Below are 20243 nucleotides of genomic sequence, written 5' to 3'. Positions count from 1 at the left end.
AACCTAGCAGCTGCTTGTATCTGAATGGAATTCTGACCCGCAATGATTCAGTCTTTTCTACCATGAGAAGAAGCCAGAGCAATGGTCACCTGGATTTCCATGTCCTAATATTGTTTGATTGATTGCCCCTTCAGTAGTGTTGTACATTACAAGAATAGGATTTTCGACTGTGTTATAATCTCCTCTGGTTCTGAGTCTTAGAATGGAAAGACTCTTAAATTCGATGCTTTCTTAGCACATGCAAGAGTTCGTTTCTTATTTCTTGAAGGATTTACGGCTAGACTACACTCAGTTCTGTAGTAAAAATCCTAATATGAAAGTAAAGAAATAAAAAAATCATTAAGCAAAAACACAGGGACAGATTGAAATGGGGGACATCATTTGGATGTAGCTGTTGGATCTCCTAGTGCTTAGGTTTGGCCCAGCAATAGTCAGATGGACATCAGCCAGCTCCCATTCTGAGATGTATCACCGTGCCTGCTAATGATCCAGTCAGTTTGCATTAGATAATTCACAGATTTTGGGACCATACATTATGCAGTGCTGAGCTGATTACCTAATTTAGCTGCCAGCATCTCAGGCTGCAAGGTCACATAACAGTGGCTTATTTTTGATGATGGAGACAGTATCAGACATTGTAGTTTTGTAATAACATCAGCATTTATGACCAAACCTGGAAAAAGCTGATGATGGGCATTGATTTGGTATTTTGTACAACAGCAAGTATTAACTCATTGAAAATACAGCATCCCAGGGATAAAATGGTCTGGATATATATATTTATATATGCAGCATTCAGCAATGCTGTCTACTGCATCTATGTATTGCTAGTAAACCATCAGCAGCACACAGGCCAGAAGCTATTCCATAAATCATAAGGACTATCTGGAAGAAGCGGCGTTCAATATACCGTACTCTGCTATGCTTTAATGCACAGTTTGCTTGAAAACATCATGATGTTATGTTTCCTCTTCTGGATACACATTAGGATTTATTCACCCGGATTTTGAACCTCTGTACTTCAGAGAATTTCCTGACTGATAGTACATATACAAGGTGGCAACATATACCACTGAACAGACCTACAGTGCTATACATCTCCAATAGATTCCAGTTCTAAAAAAAATGTATACCGGGCATTATATAACTTTTTGCTGCATCTCTCTGTATAGAATAGCTTAGTTGGTAAGATTATTCAAATACAGCAAAAAAATAAAAAAATAATGGACACACTTTTGGCATAAAACGGGTTAATGGGGCCCTATGGACACATTTGAAATTTTTGTGCACCTGCAAAATGTAGTCTACAAATAGTGATATAAAGAGGGCATCTGCCTCCTCTCTATAAATTTATTTCAACGTATCATCAATATTTCTGAGATGCCTTGTTTTAAGGTCAGGACTTGACCAAACCAAAACGCAAATCTACTTTTTAAACCAGTTTGGGTTATTACCTTGTTTCATCACCCAGCAACTCTTCAACCTAAGACCATAGACTGCGGCTCTCCATTCTCCAATAAAATGTTGTGATACACCTTAGAATTCATTTTTCCCTCAATGACCGCAAGGTGTCTAGGCCATCATGTAAGGGCTCATGCACACGACCGCATGTATTTTGCGGTCCGCAAAAAATACGGATGACATACCTGTGCATTCCGTATTTTGCGGAACGGAACAGCTGGCCCTTCATAGAACAGTACTATGCTTGTCACTAATGCAGACAATAATAGGACATGTTCTATTTTTTTGCGGAATGGGAATACAGACATACGGAAATGGAATGCACACGGAATAATATCCAATTTTTTTTTTTTTTTGCGGACTCATTGAAGTGAATGGTTCGCCCAAAAAAAGGAACGGACACTGAAAGAAAATACAGTATTTTTCGCCCTATTAGACGCACCCCCCGCCCAAAAAGGGGGGGGGGGGGAATTAGTGCGTCTTTCAGGGTCAAGATGGGGGGAAAAAAATGTCCCCTCCCCCATGTGTGACACACCCGCAGCGCTCCCAGCACCCGCAGAGCGGTGGTGATGGTGCAGACTCGGGATTGAAACATGAGTGCCCTCTGATCCAGCATATACTGGTATGTACCAGAGCGAAAGTCAAACTCGCAGAGGGCACTTCTGGCAACTGGAGCGAACGCACGCTGTGCAGGTGTGCGCTCCAGTTGCCGAAAGTGCCCTCTGCTTCCCGCTCCGAGTTTGACTTTCGCTCTGGTATATACGGTAAATGCGGGATCAGAGGGGTACTCATGTTTCCATCCTGAGTCTGCACCACCACTGCCGCGCTGCTGGTGCTGGGCTCAAAGGGCTGGGCGCGCTGCAGATGTTAGGAGGCAGGGACCACCCCCTGTTGCAGATGGTGGGATGCAGGGGCTAGTCGCCTCTGCGAGTTCTCTGTGGTAGGGACCAGGGCCGGCCCTAAGATGCAATGTTATGGAGGAAAGTTGATCGGAGCACAGGAGCAGGCAGACGAGGGGCGGAGCAGACTTCCCTGTCACACATGCCTGCTTTGCCTCTCAGTCTTCACATGTGCCTGCTCCTGACTATGTGCACTGTGACTGCTGTGAGAGCTGTTCCCTGACAGAAATTCATCCCTAATGACCCCACTCCTAATGAAAGAGACCTCACTCCTAATAATATAATAATTTTAACACACCTTTTGTTCCTATTTTCACCCTCTAAAACCTAGGTGCGTCTTATGGGCCTATGCGTCTTATAGGGCGGAAAATATGGGTATGTTCGTGTGGATGAGCCCTAACAGTTAAAAACTGTGATGCTCCCTGCATCAGGATCCACAGTTATGCCTTATTCACACGTCAGTGTTTGGTCAGTGATTTCCATCAGTGATTGGGAGTCAAAACCAGGATTTGAGCCTCTACAGACAAAAGGTATAAGGGAAAGATCTGCACCTGTTCTGTGTTTAGAGCCGCACCTGGTTTTGGCTCAAAATCACTAATGGAAACAACTGACCGAACACTGACTCTGTGAATAAGGCATTAGGTCTCATGCACACGACCGTAGCAGGTCCATTCCTGTATTGTGGCCCGCAATATACAGGCAGCGGCTGTGTGCACACCTAATCATGAATGGGTCCGCAATCCAGAATATACGGTGCGGAATGGAGGTACTTCCGCTAATGTACCGTACCAATGCAGATTGATGACCCCATTCAAGAGAATGCGTCTGCTGACAGCAGGCACACGGTCAGTGCTCGTGCATTGCGGACTACAATTTGCGGTTCGCAGCATGGTTAAGGCCGGCATGATGCCTTAGGATGAGGTTTTGGTGTTGGTGTGCAGTGTTCTTTTTTCTTCAAACATAGTTCTGGCATTTATTCTGGAAAGGTTCGACTTTTGTCTCATCTGTTCATAAAACATTTTCCTAGACACCTGAACAAGATTTTTGCAGTTTGTACAGTCTTCTGTAGATCTTTTGCTGTTACCTTTGAGTTCTTTCTCACTTTTTTTCTGGATTGTCTGTTGTGCTTTTAAAGTGTAATTAACCCCACAGTACCCACTATAATGTGTCCCAGTATAAAATCCCCCATATAAAATACCCCTTCTTTGTGGCCTCAGTAGAAGCCCCCATAGTGTTCCTCTCCCCCTTAGTGCCCCCCCATATAAAATACCCCTTCTTTGTGGCCTCAATAGATGCCCCCATAGTGCGACCCAACAATGTGCCAGTAAAAAGTGCCCCCCAATAATGTGCCAGTAATAAGTGCCCCCATATATGCCAGTAATAAGTGCCCCCATAGATCCCCCCAATAATGTGCCAGTAAGTGCCCCCCATAGATGCTCCCCAATCATGTGCCAGTAAGAAGTGCCACCCATAGATGCCCCCAATCATGTGCCAGTAACAAGTGCCCCCATAGTGCTCCTCTCAGTATTGTACCATATAAAATAAACAAAAATATAAATGCGGTTTTGCTCCCTGCTGAACTCAAAGATCTGAAACATTTTCTACATACACAAAAGACCCATTACTCTCAAATATTGTTCACAAATCTGTGTAAGGCCCCATGCACACGGCCGTGTTTCACAGCCGTGTGCGGGCCGTGGAACCGCGGCCTGGATCCCTCCTGAGAGCAGGAGCGCACGGCGTCACTGGTTGCTATGACACCGTGCGCTCCCTGCTGCCGGCACAGTACAGTAATACACTGGTATAGGCAGCAGGGAGCGCACGGCGTCATAGCAACCAGTGACGCCGTGCGCTCCTGCTCTCAGGAGGGATCCAGGCCGCGGTTCCACGGCCTGCACACGGCTGTGAAGCACGGCCGTGTGCATGGGGCCTAAATGTGTGTTAGTGAGCACTTCTCCTTTGTCCTTTGCCAAGATAATCCATCCCACCTCACAGGTGGGGCATATCAAGGTGCTGATTAGACAGCATAAATATTGCACAGGTGTGCCTTAGACTGCCCACAATAAAAGCCACTCTAAAATGTGCAGTTTGATCACACAGCACAATACCACAGATGTTGCAACGTTTGAGGGAGCGTGCAGTTGGTATTCTGACTGCAGGAATGTCTACCAGAGCTGTTGCCCGTGCAATGAATGTTTATTTCTCTACCATAAGCCGTCTCCAAAGGCGTTTCAGAGAATTTTGCAGTACATCCAACCGGCCTCACAACCGCAAACCACGTGTAACCACACCAGCCCATGACCTTCACTTCCAGCATGTTCACCTCCATGATCGTCTGAGATCAGCCATCCAGACAGCTGCAGCAACAATCAGTTTGCAGAAACAAAGAATTTCTGCACAAACTGTCTCAGGGAAGCTCATCTGCATGCTCGTCGTCCTCATCATGGTCTGGACCTAACTGCAGTTCGTCACCGTAGCCGACTTGAGTGGGCAAATACTCACATTTGATGGTGTCTGGCACGTTGGAGAGGCGTACTGTTCATGGATGAGTCCCGGTTTTCACTGTTTAGGACAGATGGCAGACAGTGTTTGTGGCGTTGTGTGGTTGAGTGGTTTGCTGACGTCAGCGTTGTGGATCGAGTGGCCCATGGTGGCAGTTGAGTTATGGTATGGGCAGGAGTACGTTATGGACACTGACAGGTGCATTTTATTGATGGCATTTTGAATGCACAGAGATGGTGACGAGATCCTGAGGCCCATTGTTGTGCCATTCATCCACGACCATCACCTCCTGTTGCAGTATGATAATGCGCAGCCCATATTGCAAGGATCTGTACACAATTCCTGGAAGTTGAAAACATGCCAGTTCTTGCATGGCCAGCATACACACCGGATATGTCACCCATTGAGCACGTTTGGAATGCTCTGGATCGGCGTTTACGACAGCGTATTCCAGTTCCTGCCAATATTCTGCAACTTCCCACAGCTATTGAAGAGGAGCGGACCAACATTTCACAAGCTACAATCAACAACCTGATCAACTCTATGCGACGGAGATGTATTGCACTGTGTGAGGCAAATTCCCCCCCCCCCCCCGTAAGGCAAAACTGTGCACATTTCAGAGTGGCCTTTTATTGTGGACAGTTTAAGGCACACCTGTGCAATATTGATGCTGTCTAATCAGCACCTCGATATGCCAGACCTGTGAGGTGGGATGGATTATCTCGGCAAAGGAGAAGTGCTCACTAACACAGATTTAGGCCTCATGCACACGACCGTTGTTCTGGTCTGCATCTGAGCCACAGTTTTTGCGGCTCAGGTGCAGACCCATTCATTTCAATGGGCCCGCAAAAGATGCGAACAGCACTCCGTGTGCTGTCCGCATCCGTTGCTCAGTTACGTAGCCCCGCAAAAAAAGTGCCTGCAGCCTATCAGAGGAACGGAGAAGGGAGACGCCACTTCCTCCCCTGCCCCGCCGCAGCACATTTATCTGTATCGCTGTCCCGAGGACAGCAATACAGATGACTATGGAGATGAGCGCTTCCACAATGCAAGCGCTCATCTCCTTGTGCCCTGTTGTCGCGCCCCCCCCCCCCCACGCTACGCCACTGGTAACAGGTCCTCTTTAATCTTGAAGTAAAGCTTGCTGTGTAGATCTTATGAGTTGCTCAAGGCAGACTGGCCTTAGACCATACAGGGAAATTTCCTGGTGTGTCGATGACCAGGAGGCCGCTGAGCCCTCCTTACAGCTGCCAGTTGGGTACATAACGATCTGATGCTCTTAAGCATTAATTAATGCTAGTAGCATCAGGTACTTCCTCTTGAAGTCAACTGTATCATCCTCAGAATGGTGATGTAGTTAAATGCTGTGGTGAAGGCGCCAGTATTTTGTGCTGCACTGTGCTATTTGGTTCTGCTGGAGCTGTAGTTTGTGCTGCACTACCACTATTGCAGGCCCTGCCTACTTGTGTTACCCCACCTTTTGTCAATTTGGACCTACCTACAACATTGGGCCACTTTTAGTTTTTTCCCCAGGACCCATGAGTTGCTATATAGTATCTGGGACTGCATAACATTGATTTTGGTTTCTGTGCAGCTGTCATTGGTTGTGATCAGGTACTCTTTGAGCTACAACAGTCCAATACATGGCAGATAAAATGCTTGTTTCCAGTACTTCTGCTTAGGCATGCACAGGGTACAGTTAACCCCGTCAGCATGACTAATATGGAATAGGTATTCCAGCCAATTCCTAAAGAGTTGGTAAAAGCTGTGAAACATAGGCATCCTGAACACTGTGCCCTTACACACAGGCACAGCTGCTGCCTAGGGAAAACGAAAGCAGTGGATTATATTAAAATAACGTCTTGACTTCATTAAATGTACATTTGCTGGTTGTTATTTTAATTGGTGTGGTGCCATCCATTTTTATGAGTTTGGAACATCTTCTGCACCCCTTTTGGCTCTCTCCTGTACTGCAGGCTGCCAAATCTCACAGCTGTCGGTGTGGTTTGCCAGTCTTACTAACACACGGCAACACATTTCCTCTTCATATTATGCATCACTAGGAGAAAAGTACGCCAAAGCAGATGTTCTTTGATAATTTGATGGACCTCCCTTACCTAGATGTGTTGTAAATAATTTTCTCTTTGATGGTGATTGAGAGAAATTTGTGTGCACAATATGAGCCCTAATCTAGATTGTCACAATTTAACTTCTGGCTTCCAATGCAAAAAGTATTGTCTATTACATGGCTGCTGCTGTTAGAACGGTAAGGGAAATTCACCGGTTCATGATTAGGTTTAAAAAGGGTTGTCCAAGACTGTGACCTCAGGATAGGTCATCAATATCAGATTGGCGGGGGTCGGACTCCCTGCCCTCTGATGGCTACCAAATGCTATCAGCGGGGCATTTTAGGAACAATTAATTTAATATATACTTATATCTTTGTTTGCTTTTTCTTTAGGGCTGATGAAGTGGGCATGATAATGACAAATCTCGAAAAAGCTCACCGGGTAAGTATCTTTATTTTATCCTAGCTTTATTGTTACCTAGGAGTCCTGCAAGCTCTAAAAACTATATGCCAAGCTGTGCACCCTTGAACATACTTTTAAATAATGTACGAGGGAGTTGTATTCTGCACAGTTTTGTAATCTATATCAATAATCTCAATTACTCCCATCTGATAATAGATATTAGCAGCCATAAGGAAAGCAAAATCCCCACCGCTGCTGTCCCAGACGCATTAGCAAAATACAGGTTAAAAGCTACTGTCACCCGTCTTTTCCTTGGGCTTTTTGGCTTGTAAAAAATTGTCTGAAATTCTGCTGTTTTTTTTTTTATTGGTGTTTGTTTTTTACCAGACAAATTTTTTTTCCCTATAGAAGGTCTATAGGAAAACATTAAAAAAACACACACACAGAGCATGCTGTGATTAAAAAAAATAAATAAATGGGAAGGGAACATATATACTACGAGTAGGTTCACACTTTTTTTTTTAAGTGTGAACTTACTGCCTTTCTAACATTTTTTTTCTCTGTATGTCATGCATTGCCAGTCATTACAGCAGTCATTCTGTTTTTCAAATTCACAAAGTTGTCTATTGCCGTGGATATGCGTAAATCTGCACAGGAGCTAGAGACACAATACAGTAGTAATTTGTATTTTTTTCTTTTAATAACGACAATTCATTTTTCACTTCAGATACAATAACAGTAAATTGGCTGCAGAGATGAACAAAATCATTAGGCTGCGGCAATATAGGGCAGATTTTCTGATCTTAATGTGTTTCCATAGCAGAATTACAGCTGCATATTTGTTGTGGACTTGCCATAGATTTCAACCTATGCATTTCAAATTGTGAAGTCTGCAGTGTAAATCCGCAGCATATATCAAAATGCTGCAAATTTTTTAATTTGCTCTGCAGGTCAATTTATATATTTTTTCCCCCCACATGTCCCATGTTGATATACCTTTAAATGGGTTATCCCATGACTGTAAACTTTGTTTTGCTCACTTATCTGTTTATCTGAAGGGCTGTCTTTCCTTTCTGTGGGTGGGTAACAACTCACATAAGACGAAACAAGCATCTACATCTCTGAGGATGCATTGCTATTAGCAGTTGTTAACCCCTTCCTCTCCAGCATAGAAAATAGTCCCTCACAAATGGAGAGATTCATATGGTTTGAAATGCCTCCACCATATCCTTCTCCACTGTCTAGAGAGAGATATACGTAGATACCGGTATATGTTTCTATGGCTATACAAATATAAATGAATAAAAGGTACCTGAACCACTTTATTTTCTTCACTGTGACATCACTACACCAGCATTGAGGGGAGGGTAAGAGAGCAGGTAAGCTACTGAGCATGTTAGTCCACCTCTGACTGCAGGAGAAGGTGGACCAGAAGGATAAGCAGCAGAGGGCACTATCAGACACGAAAATGTATTGTACAGAAAAAAACAAGCAATATTTTTTTGCATGTACTTTATATTGCAATACGTTTAAACCAAGAATACTTGTGATCAGTGGTAACGTTTTTCTCTGGTGGTCTAGTAGTAGAAGAGCGGGTCAGTATACCATCCCAGGTGGCCACTTAGGAGGATGATACAACACAATGTGGTCCAGTGTCTTCTTAGAACTCCAGTTTATGAAGAGAACAGGATAAGATCCATGCTTGAATACATTAAAAGCACATCACATATGGATGACTTTGTGTGGCCTCATTTTACATGTTTACTATTGGAAAACGCCTGACTTGTGTTGATGTTTGCCATCTATTTTCTCTGTCTTTTACAGAGAGCAGAAGCTGCTCAGAGGGAGGTTGAGAGTCTCAGGGAGCAATTATCATCTGCAAATAATTCCATTAGACTGACCTGTTGTTCTCCACAAGGATCTGCTGTTCTGAGTTCTTCTGTGAGTCTATTCTGGCAGCTCTTTGGTTGCAATGGGATATGCTAAATATCTACATGTACAGATATGCAGATTAGATGGATGGGCTGTATTGCTCGTAGCACTGTTTAGGGTTTCCTAAAGGAGTGTTCATTAGTTCAGGAGCCAAGAATATCCAGAAATGTCTAGAGGCACTTACTTTCACTCACTCAGACACCAACAGTGGATTAGGAATGTCTTGACAACTGTCCATTACCAGCAGCCATGTTTCTGTATAGATCATACTTTGTGCTAGGAATGCCCAAAATGTATGAAATCAATTCTCAACATTTAGACTGAAGAATACAGCTGCATTCTGGTTGCCTTTATGCCTTGTTCACACAGTGCAGTTTGAGTGGTCACCAATGTGGTTTCAAATCATTATAAGCAAAGCAAAGTATCTGCTGCATTGGTGAGTGGAAGATTGTATCCTTAGGAATATGCTAGAAATCATACTATTGTTTCGGAAGGTGCCAAACACATGGTCGGTAGAGTATATCTGACTATGTAATGGTTACGTATCTTCCACTGCGGAAACTTTGAATAACTTGTGAGCTTTGGGGTTTACCTAGACCTCTCATCCAATTAGTTCAGTACTCTCTGCTCTGCACTGATGAGGGGCAATCACCCCGAAACGGCTGTCAGCAGATGAGGTGCTGGCTTATTTTAAGTCTTGTCTCGAGGCCTAGTTAAAGGGTCGCACAGTGACTTATAGGATAGCTGCCTTACATCTGGTGGCATTAGAGGCAGAGCTTGCTAATAGCTGATTTGCATGCTCTATTCCCAAACACTTGTGGGCGAAATAAGAAAATTAGAGACAGTATAGACAATACAATTTTTCACGTGCAAGCATCTCCGGATGTTATTGTAGCTTATATGGCAGCTTCCAATTGTAGTGAACATTTTCATTATGGGGGGTCCATCTTCACTTGTTAATATGTCCCACCTCTGTATTACCATCTGATAAGGGGTTGGGGGAAAGATTAGGCTACTTTCACATCTGTGGCACCAATTCCGGCAGACTGTTCCAGCAGAGAACAGCCTGCTGGAGTTCTCTGGATCCAGCACTGCAGCGTGCAACAAAAAATGCAGAGAATTGTCCGGACAGACACTGCTGCACGCTGCGGTTTGTGTATGGCCAATTCCTGGCATTCTGTCGGAACTGGCGGCTGGATGCCCAGATATGTGCCCCTCACAGTGGATATGCCCAGATATGTGCCCATTCACAGTAGTTATGCCAGATATGTGCCCCCCTACCGTGGTTATGCCAGATTATGTGCCCCTCACATTAGATATGCCCACATATGTGCCCCTCACAGTGGTTATGCCAGATTATGTGCCCCCCCCTCACAGTAGTTATGGCAGATTAGGTGCCCCCTCAGTAGAGAGACGCACTCCCTGCGTCTGCGATCGTTACGCCCCTGATGTAGAGCCATATAGTCAGATATGGAGCACCATTAATATATATACAGCCATATAGTGATATACGGCGCACTATTATTACACATACAAACCTAAAAGCACCCTCTGTGCAAACCTGATAACCAATATGAGGAGCGTTATCCTGCTGGATCCTCTTTTGGCTAAAAAAAACTACATAAAAACTACACCTCAAACAGCAGCAAAAGCTGCATGTCTGTTTCCAGCATTATTCATTTTTGTTTTTTTTATAGAGTTGTCAGACTGGGAACTTAATGTAATTGTGGAAAAAAAATTGACAGAAGGGGGAACCGAAGAAAGCAGGGCCAGCAATACTATATTGTGGCACAGTACCGCCACAGCAGAGCCAAATATCTCGGTGCAACACAATAAACTGCCCCAGCAGTATCAAAATCCACAGTGCAGCACAAAATAATGCCCCAGCAGCACAAAATACCTCCTCAGAAACTGCCCCTCTGTGGTGGCCAGTACCAGCTGCCACGTTTTGTCCTCCTACTCCAGTTGCCTCAGGATGGCAATACAGTTGAATTCAGGAATCATGAGGCCACCTGTGGTCACTGACCATATACATATCTACTTGACGCCCCCAGCTTTAATTAACTCTGGGAGCAATAGATTCTTACTTACCTAGCTGGCGGCTGTGAGGAGAGTTCAGGTGGCCCTCCTGAACATTGGCAATGTAGAGTCTATGGCCATTCCGCCCCTGGGATATGGGTGGCTTTTTTTTTACTGTGCCCAATTATGCCCACTAGGTTAACCTGCTAATTAAGTTGCCTTTATGGAGTTAATTAAGATGCCTTTACAGAGTTGATTCCAAGAGTGCATACTGTGATTACCTTTAAAAGGTTATTCGGTTATTCTCACTATATACATTTATGACATATGTACAGGATAACCACATACACCTACCTCTCCATTCCCCGCCTAGATGCAATGGCTGGTGACTGCCTCACCTAATTTCTGGGTGGGACCCTCATCTATCTGAACTTTATGGCATATATGTTTGATATAGAAGTGCAGAAGAGTCCAAGTTACTGGTAACATGTTCCACGGCTGCTTTACCGTGAAGCACATCCGCAAAATATGCTTCGGCATGCAGGCCTTTCTCAAGCTGTATAATTTGGACCTGGTTCAAGCGACCCATTCGGACTCGTTCATTAATGTCTATAATGGGAATAACCCTTTAATGATACAAGAAGACATTAGGTTGGCATGGTGGGGTTTTATGGTAAGCTCTGCTGACTGTATACTTTGCTAGTACGAGCAGCTATTACCTATGCCACAGTTTCTGTTGTTTTGCTCAGCAAGTGTCTTTGCTCAGAGAAAATAACATTACTCTTCATTTCCAGAGTAACTCAAGTAGGCATGTTCTTGTTTCTATTCCTCCAGGGAAGTTAAAGGGATTATACATCTACCTAATGGTATCTGAAGCGTATGTTAATTGTCTCTATTAGTCAAAGTATCATAACAGGTATTTTTTGTGTTATTTTTCTTTCTTTTTTTAGGACAAAAGTGGCTTCTCACTATGTTCTGGATCTCATTTAGAATCAGCTTTAGCTTCTAAAGACAGAGAAATTTTAAGGCTCCTTAAGGATATTCAGCATCTCCAGAACTCCATACAAGAATTGGAAGAATCTTCATCTAATCAAATAGCTGAACTAGAACAGCAACTTCTCGTCAAAACTGAGGCCATAGAGGTGCATTTCACATTCTAGGACATTAATCTACCACTAAACCCTTCAGGTTAACCCCCTCAGGACCAAGCCAGTTTTGGCAGCGACATTTAGATTTTTTTTTTCCCTCTCCACATTCCCAGAGTTAAGCCTCAATCACACGTCAGTGTTTTACTGACGTGTGCTTTACGTGTTCTCCACGGACAGCACACGTCCCCATTCATTTTAATGTGTGTATTCAGACATCAGTGTTTTAGCACTGTCCGTGGGTCAGTGTTTTTAGCATGGACGCATGCTCTATTTTGTCCGTGTTCTCGGATCCATCACGTCCGTTATAGTCTATGGGTCCGTGAAAACATCTGTGTTTTATCCATGTTTCACGGATCATTAAGAAGAGAGGCTTTGAAGACTATTTTTCAGCTGTTCAGTGTCAGTGAAACACGGATGCAACATGGACAGCAAAAAACGGACACACAGACCCAACACTGTTCTGTCACAAACAGCTTCACGGATGCATCACAGACCACCTTCTCACGGATTTGAGCACGGACACGAACGTGTGAATGAGGCTTTATACATTTTTTTTTCCCATCAACATAACCTTATGAGGGTTTATTTTTATGCACAATGAGTTGTATTTGTAATGGTATCATTTAATGTACCAAATCCTCTCCTGAGACACTTAAAAATAAATAAAAAATTGCAGTGGAATTTAAAAACCCCCCACAATTCTGCCATTGTTTTTTGAGTTTTATTTTTACAGAGCTCATTGCAGTAAAAGTGACATGTTTCTGTACAATTATAGCAATACCAAACATACTTTTTGCTATGTTACACCACTTGTAAAAAATAGTTTCCTTTGTGCCACTATATTCAGATGTCCATAACGTTCTTATTTTTCTATCAACAGAACTGTATGAGCTCTTTTTAATTGTACAATTTTCAGCTACATGCAACTTTTTGATCATTTTTTATTCCATTTTTTGGGAGGCAATTCTGAGATTGTGCTTTTTTATTTTGAACATGTTCATATGTGGCAGTACCAATTTATTATTTTTTATGTGGTTTTTTTTTTTATGTAAAAACACTGCATAATTGCTACAGTATACTGCAATTCTTTATTGCTGTGTATTGTGATAATACCATTATCCTATTACACTCTACCTTGGACAGGGTGCAATAAAAGTACTAAAATGACAGGCCTCAGATGCCATGACAACCTGGCTGATCAGTGACAGAGGTCGCCCTGTCTAAATACCTGTATGCTATGGTCACTATTGACCTCAGTATCAGCGGAGTTAAATAGCTGGGACTGGATGTATACCCTATCCTAGCCATTGCAGGTGTCTCCATATGGGGCAAGTTTATGGCTTTTCATTTTCTGACCATTTTAAGATATACACAGTCAGGTCCCATAGCTCATGAAGACATGTGGTGAGCAGGCTTTATGGGTATACAAGCTGTGCGATAGGCTGTCTGCACACATATCCCTCGTTGCTGTCATGGGTAAAATGGGTGATTTTCATAGTTCCAGAATGATATGATTATTGGCGTTCAGGCCAAGGGTGGCAGTATTTTTGAAACTACGCAATTCATGAACTGCTCACGTGCTGCTGTAGTGAAAGTTTATGGTGAGTGGACAAATGGGCACCATTGTGAATAAGTGATGTGGAGATTGTGGAGCACCACGTGCATTTGATTTGAGAGGTGAACATCAACTATGAAGGCGCACAAGGGCGGACTGACACGCTACAGTGGAGCAGCTCATAGCCAAGACGAACCAGGGGGCTACCAGATGTTTGTCTAAAACAATAGTTCAGCAAACCCTAATGATTATAGGGCTCTGAAGCAGATGGTCACTACACCTCTACCAACAAAGTTGTATCGGCAGAATAAGCTTAAATTTTCACAGCAGTATCTGAATGGGAGCTCCACTGATTGGCAATGTGTTGCCTTCTCCGATGAGTTACGTTTTCTGCATCATCGAACGGATGGATGTCCGATGAGAAACATCAGAGAACAAACATCCTGCAACCATTTCTGGAAGAACAAAAGCTGGTGGTAGCAGTGTTATGTTCTGAGGAACATTTTCGTGGCATTCTCTGGACCCACTCATCCATGTGGAAGACATTCTCAAACAATTTTAAGTATGAATCCATCCTTGCAGATCACACACACCCATACATCCTGACTGTCTCCCTTGAGGCGGAGGGATCTTCCAGCATGGCAATGGGACGTGTCACACAGCTAGAAATGTCCAACATTGGTTGGAAGAGCATGATTGAGACTTCCAAGACTTGAAGCCAATTGAGCATCTGTGGGACCAGCTCAATCATTGTGTTCGCTCTATGGATCCTCCCGCACGCACCCTCCAGCAGCTGTGGGATACACTGCAGTCAGCATGGCTCCAGATACCCGAGACAACCTACCAGGACCTTATTGAGTCACTCCAAGCCCCTCAGTTCTGCACACTGCCGTCACTCTGGATATTACCTGGTGGTCATAATAATGTGACTTGACTGTGTATGTTTGCTGTCAGTGAACATTCTTGTGTACATTGAGTTAGCAAACCTGTATGTACATAGCTATTTCTGCTAACAGCTGAGGAATGGATGCAATGCAATGTGATCACTCCCTCTTATACAATATCCTTACAGGGGTTATCTCATGAAAAATATTGTTTATAGTTAAATCCATCCCATAATTCTGAGCATTCTTTGCATTTACAAGTATTTAAAAAGTGCACATATCCCCAGATATTTGAGGAATAACATTAGTACAGCACCACCTGCAGTCAGAACAGCCTTTCTGAGTCCACCTCAGCAATGAAAAAACACTGTTTTACTCTTATCATTTGCTCAGTATTTCTTCAGATACTCGGAGAAGATGCTGCAGCTTCAGAAGCAACTGTCTTACCCCACCTGGGGCCCCACTGCATACCTGAAGGAGCAAGACTGAGCATGTGCATCTTCCTTGGCACATTTAATGAGGTGGATCCAGAAATGCTGTTCATTCGAAACAGCATTTGGAACTGTTCTGATATTATTACTGCAATATCTGGGGATAGAAGCATTTTTTTTAAATAAGTGTGAACGCAAAAAATGTTTATAAAAATGAGGTGGATTTACCTATGAACAATATTTTTCATGGGGTAACCCCTTTAAGTGTGGTGCAGTAAAACCTCAAGCAAGTATTTTTCTATTAGAAGTTAGGTTAGTCCATGCATGGCAACTTGGACAGCTATACACGGCTATAGACCCCAGTCCTTCTTAAAGCCCCATTCCAAGCTGGTGAGCCATCAACCATCTTTTGCTTTTCTATGAGAAAAAAATAACACTGTTGTAATTGATCCCATTTACCCCCCACGTTTGGAGCCTCTTAATAGAACTAAACAGTGTATGTGTAGCATAACCATATAATTATGTATGTGTGTGTGTGTATATATATATATATATATATATATATATATATATGTGTATGTGTGTGTGTGTATTACTTAAGACCTGACCTGGAGAGCTTGTAGACTGACAAATCATATTCTCCCATTTTCATTTTTCTGCAGAAGTTGGAAGAGAAGTTGCGAAGTCAGTCAGATTATGAAGAAATTAAAACTGAGCTAAGGTGAGATTTCTGCCTCCCTTTGTAAGCCTACGCTCTATCCATCTGATTAATAATGTGCCACGGGGAACACAGCACGCTCCCAGGTTTATAATCCAATAAATAAGGCGGTGGTGTCACTAGGGGTTGTTTATACCCATTACAGTGCTGTATATATTTACCCTTCCGTCGTGCACAAAATACATATCCATCTGTTATTTTATAAAATCGGGTATAAATCTCCTGGAAGTGTTCACTAAACAGCCACATGAAGCTTTTATCATCTTTATTTACATCAGTAAGGGGCTGCTGTGCAGTTTAGTGGGATTATTTTCCGAATCCCAAGAGAAATTTTTACAGTAATAACTAAATGTTAATTCTATAAAATGACAAAAATAATTTTCTCTCCTAAGGCCTCATGCACACGACCGTATGTAGTTTGCGGTCCACAAAAAATGCAGATGTCCGTGTGCATTCCGTATTTTGCACAACCGAACAGCTGTCCCCTAATAGAACAGTCCTATCCTTGTCCCTAATACGGACAATAATAGGACATGTTCTATTTTTATTTTATTTTATTTTTTTCTGGACCCATTGAAATGTAGAGTTTTCTATATATTGTTAGGCCTTATGCATGCAACTACATTTTCCATCCATCTGCTATCCACATTTTTTGCAGATAACACACTGACCCTTACATTACTGTGGAGCCATGCACACATCCATATTTTTTGCAGATCCGTTTGGCCACTCCACAAATTATACAGCAGGTCCTATTGTTGCTTTCATTGCGGACAAGAATAATAATTTGTATTGATGGGAATTAGAAATATACGGATTGTACACAGAAGATGCAAATCCATTTTTGCGGACCAAAATACGGACATGGCTGTGTGCATAAGGACTAATACATATAAATTGACACAGAGTACTTTTACAGAATCGATAGTGGGATTTTATTTTTAAAAAAGTCCCATTTACACTGTACAGTTAGTAATTGCATGTTTTATCACGTTACATTTCATTTCATATTGTTTGCTGTAACATTTTACCCTATTGATTTCAGTATAGGAAAACGCAGCACAAAAAGTGCACATAAACATTCCTAGCTTTACTTCATTAAAAGGGGTTGTGTCTCCTCTGCAAATAGCATTTATCATATACTAATGTATTGTGATTGTCCATATTGCCTCCTTTGCTGGCTGGATTCATTTTTCAGTCACATCATACATGGCTCGTTTCAAGGGGTTATGACCACCGTGGCAGATATGGTAGCTGGGAGGGGAGCTGCTGCACATGTGTGCCTATGTGTGCTCCCACTGTCCCGGCCACCAGAGAGGCCATAGCTTTTTCCTATAGTGTGCAAGCATGGACATCTCTGCTGGATTGCAGGGTGGTTGCAACCTCTGGATACAAGTGAGTTCTTGCGTAGATTGAGCCAGAATTTTGGTGCACTCACGCATTTTTTAAGGGTTTTATATACCGGGGTGTGGTTTACCGGGCAGTAGGTGTGGCTTATCAGAAAAAGGCATGGCCTAAGATGCACCAATGTGCGCCAAAATTTTGACCAAATTTTGTGTCATAAGTCTCACACAAACTAAGCCGACTATTAGGTGGTAAACAGTTGGACTAGACAGTCTAAATTTACGGTGTCAGATTTATCATCCAGCATCAGCCACTGTGATCATTTTGGTGCATTTTAAAACTGTGTAGTCTTAGACAGCATTAATTAACCACTTCACATCCGCCCATAGGAAATAAACTTCCTATGGGTGGATGTTTCTCTCTGAATGGACTTTCTGGAACGTCCATTCTGAGATGGCAGCTGCACGCTCATCATTCAGCTGCCGAACGGGGGACCCGCTGTCAATGACAGCAGGGAAACCTAGAGAGAAGGCAAGGACAGTTCCCAGGTGTCCCAGCCTTCTAGATCGCTGTATACACAGTGTTTAACGAGCACTGTGTATACAGATCAGGAAGCGCTATGCTGTTAGAAATAGAAAAAATTCAATAAAATAGACCTATTTGGTATTTCCGCATCCGTAACGACCGGCTCTATAAATATATCACATAATCCACCCGATCCGATAAACACCATTAAAATTTTTTTTCAACTGTGTAAAAAAACAAAACAATTTTTGTCACCTTACATCACAAAAAGTTCAACTCCAAGTGATCAAAAAGGCGTATGTCCCACATAATGGTACCAATAAAACCATCACCTTATCCCGCAGAAAAAGAGCCCCTACATAAGAAAACCGCTCAAAAAATAAATAAAAACTATAGCTCTCAGAACATGGAAACATTAAAGCATTGTTGTGTAGTTAAATAACAAAAAAAAGTATACATGTTCAGTATCGCCGCATCCGTAAGAACCAGCTCTATAAAAATATCACATGACCTAACCCCTCAGGTGAACACAGTAAATTTTTTAAATAAAAACAGTGCCAAAAAAACATTTTCTGTCACCTAACATGACATAAAGTGCAACACCAAGCGATCAAAAAGACGTATGGCCCCAAAATAGTACTAATCAAACCGTCATCTCATCCTGCAAAAAATGAGATCCTAACTAAGACAATCGGTCCAGAAATAAAAAAGCTATGGCTTTCAGACTATGGAGACTCTAAAACATAATTTTTTTGGTTTCAAAAATGCAATTATTGTGTATTGTTTACTTAAATAAATAAGAAAAAGTACACATTAGGTATTGCCACGTCCATAACAATCGGCTCTATAAAAATGTCACATGACCTAACCCCTCAGGTGAATGCTGTGAAAATAAATAAAAACTGTGCCAAAACAACCAATTTTTTGGTCACCTTGCCCCATAAAGTGTAATAATGAATGATCAAAAATTCATATGTACCCAAAAATTGTATTAAGAAAAACGTCAACTCTTCCTGCAAAAAACGAGCCCCTGCACAAAACGATCGGCAGAAAAATAAAAATAAATATGGCGTTCAGAAAATAGAGACAAAAAAACACAATATTTTTTTTCAAAAATGCTTTATGTCAAACTGAAACAAAGAAAATAGACATATTTGATATCATTGTGTCCGTAACAACCTGCTCTTTAAAAATAGCACATGATCTACCCTCTCAGATGAATGTTGCAAAATATAAAAATGGTGCCAAAACAGCCATTTTTTGTTTACCTTGCCTCAAAGAAAACATAATATAGAGCAATTAAAAATCATATGTACCCCAAAATAGTACCAATTTAACTGGCACCTTATTCCCTAGTTTCCAAAAGGGGGTCACTTTTTGGGAGTTTCTACTGTAAGGCCTCCTGCACACGAACCTGTGCGCCCCGTGGTCGTGCTGTGGCACGCAAAATGCGGGCCGCAATGCACAAACACAGTCTGTGGGGCAGCCGCAGTGGACCCATTCACTTTAATGGGTCCGCGATCCGGCCTTTCCGCAAAAAGATAGGACATGTTCTGCCCCCCATGTTGTAGATGCCATCCAAACTGATGGAAGGCAGGGCAGCACAAGCAGGCACGGACAACTGAAGTAGGTCGGCAGTGCAGAACAAAATACCGCCCCAACAGAACAAAATAGCACAGTGCAGCACATTATACCGCCACCAATGCCACAGTATGAAGCCGTTGGCCCGGAGCATAAGTGCCTGATGCTCCTACATTAATTTACAATTGTATATTGGCCTGTATTTTGAGGAATAACATGTAATTTAATCACATAAATACTTATCACTGTAAGCCTGTTCCAGCATAAGGAAGCTAATAGTTGATGATTGATTGAAGCACAGCCTCTGATCAGACTATGAAGTCCCCAAGGTCCCTTGGGCTCTTCGAAATCAGTACCAGAACTCTGTCACTGAGGGAATGTAGGGCAGCGCATGTGACAGTTGGGTTAGAAATGTGTAGGATCATTGGCTTGCTGTACAGTTGTGTCTGGATTCCTGAGGGAGCCTTGGACAAGCTCTCTATCTCAGGCCCTGGAGACTGGCACTTCACTATTATCCTGTGGCACAGATGTCATTTTGGTGATGTATTAGATCATCATCCGTACACAGAAGCATTCACTGAGACTAACCATCTCTACAATGTAAAGAGTACAGACATGTTGATTAGTAGACCCTGCGCTTATTATAGTGACAGTTGCTGCACGTATTACATCATATTCTGTATACTGTAATGTCATATTTTTTTCTACTTTTTAACCATGTATAGATTTTCATTACAGGGTTTGTTGTGACATAATGTAAAGCACTTTGGTAA

At 42.5% G+C, this 20243-nt stretch overlaps 1 protein-coding gene across 1 annotated transcript in view; it reads left to right on the top strand.

Moving 5' to 3' along the window:
* CUX2 (cut like homeobox 2) overlaps positions 1-20243 on the top strand; it is a 478876-nt gene that overhangs the window by 413701 nt on the left and 44932 nt on the right. The window contains 4 exon segments of the mRNA XM_044275790.1: positions 7324-7372; positions 9158-9274; positions 12235-12426; positions 15965-16023. Coding sequence (XP_044131725.1) covers positions 7324-7372; positions 9158-9274; positions 12235-12426; positions 15965-16023 — 417 coding nt within the window.

This window comes from Bufo gargarizans, chromosome 1, assembly GCF_014858855.1.
Source record: "Bufo gargarizans isolate SCDJY-AF-19 chromosome 1, ASM1485885v1, whole genome shotgun sequence".
Taxonomy (NCBI): domain Eukaryota; kingdom Metazoa; phylum Chordata; class Amphibia; order Anura; family Bufonidae; genus Bufo; species Bufo gargarizans.
Note: the sequence above shows the minus strand (reverse complement) of the source record. Positions and strands in the feature narration are given on the sequence as shown.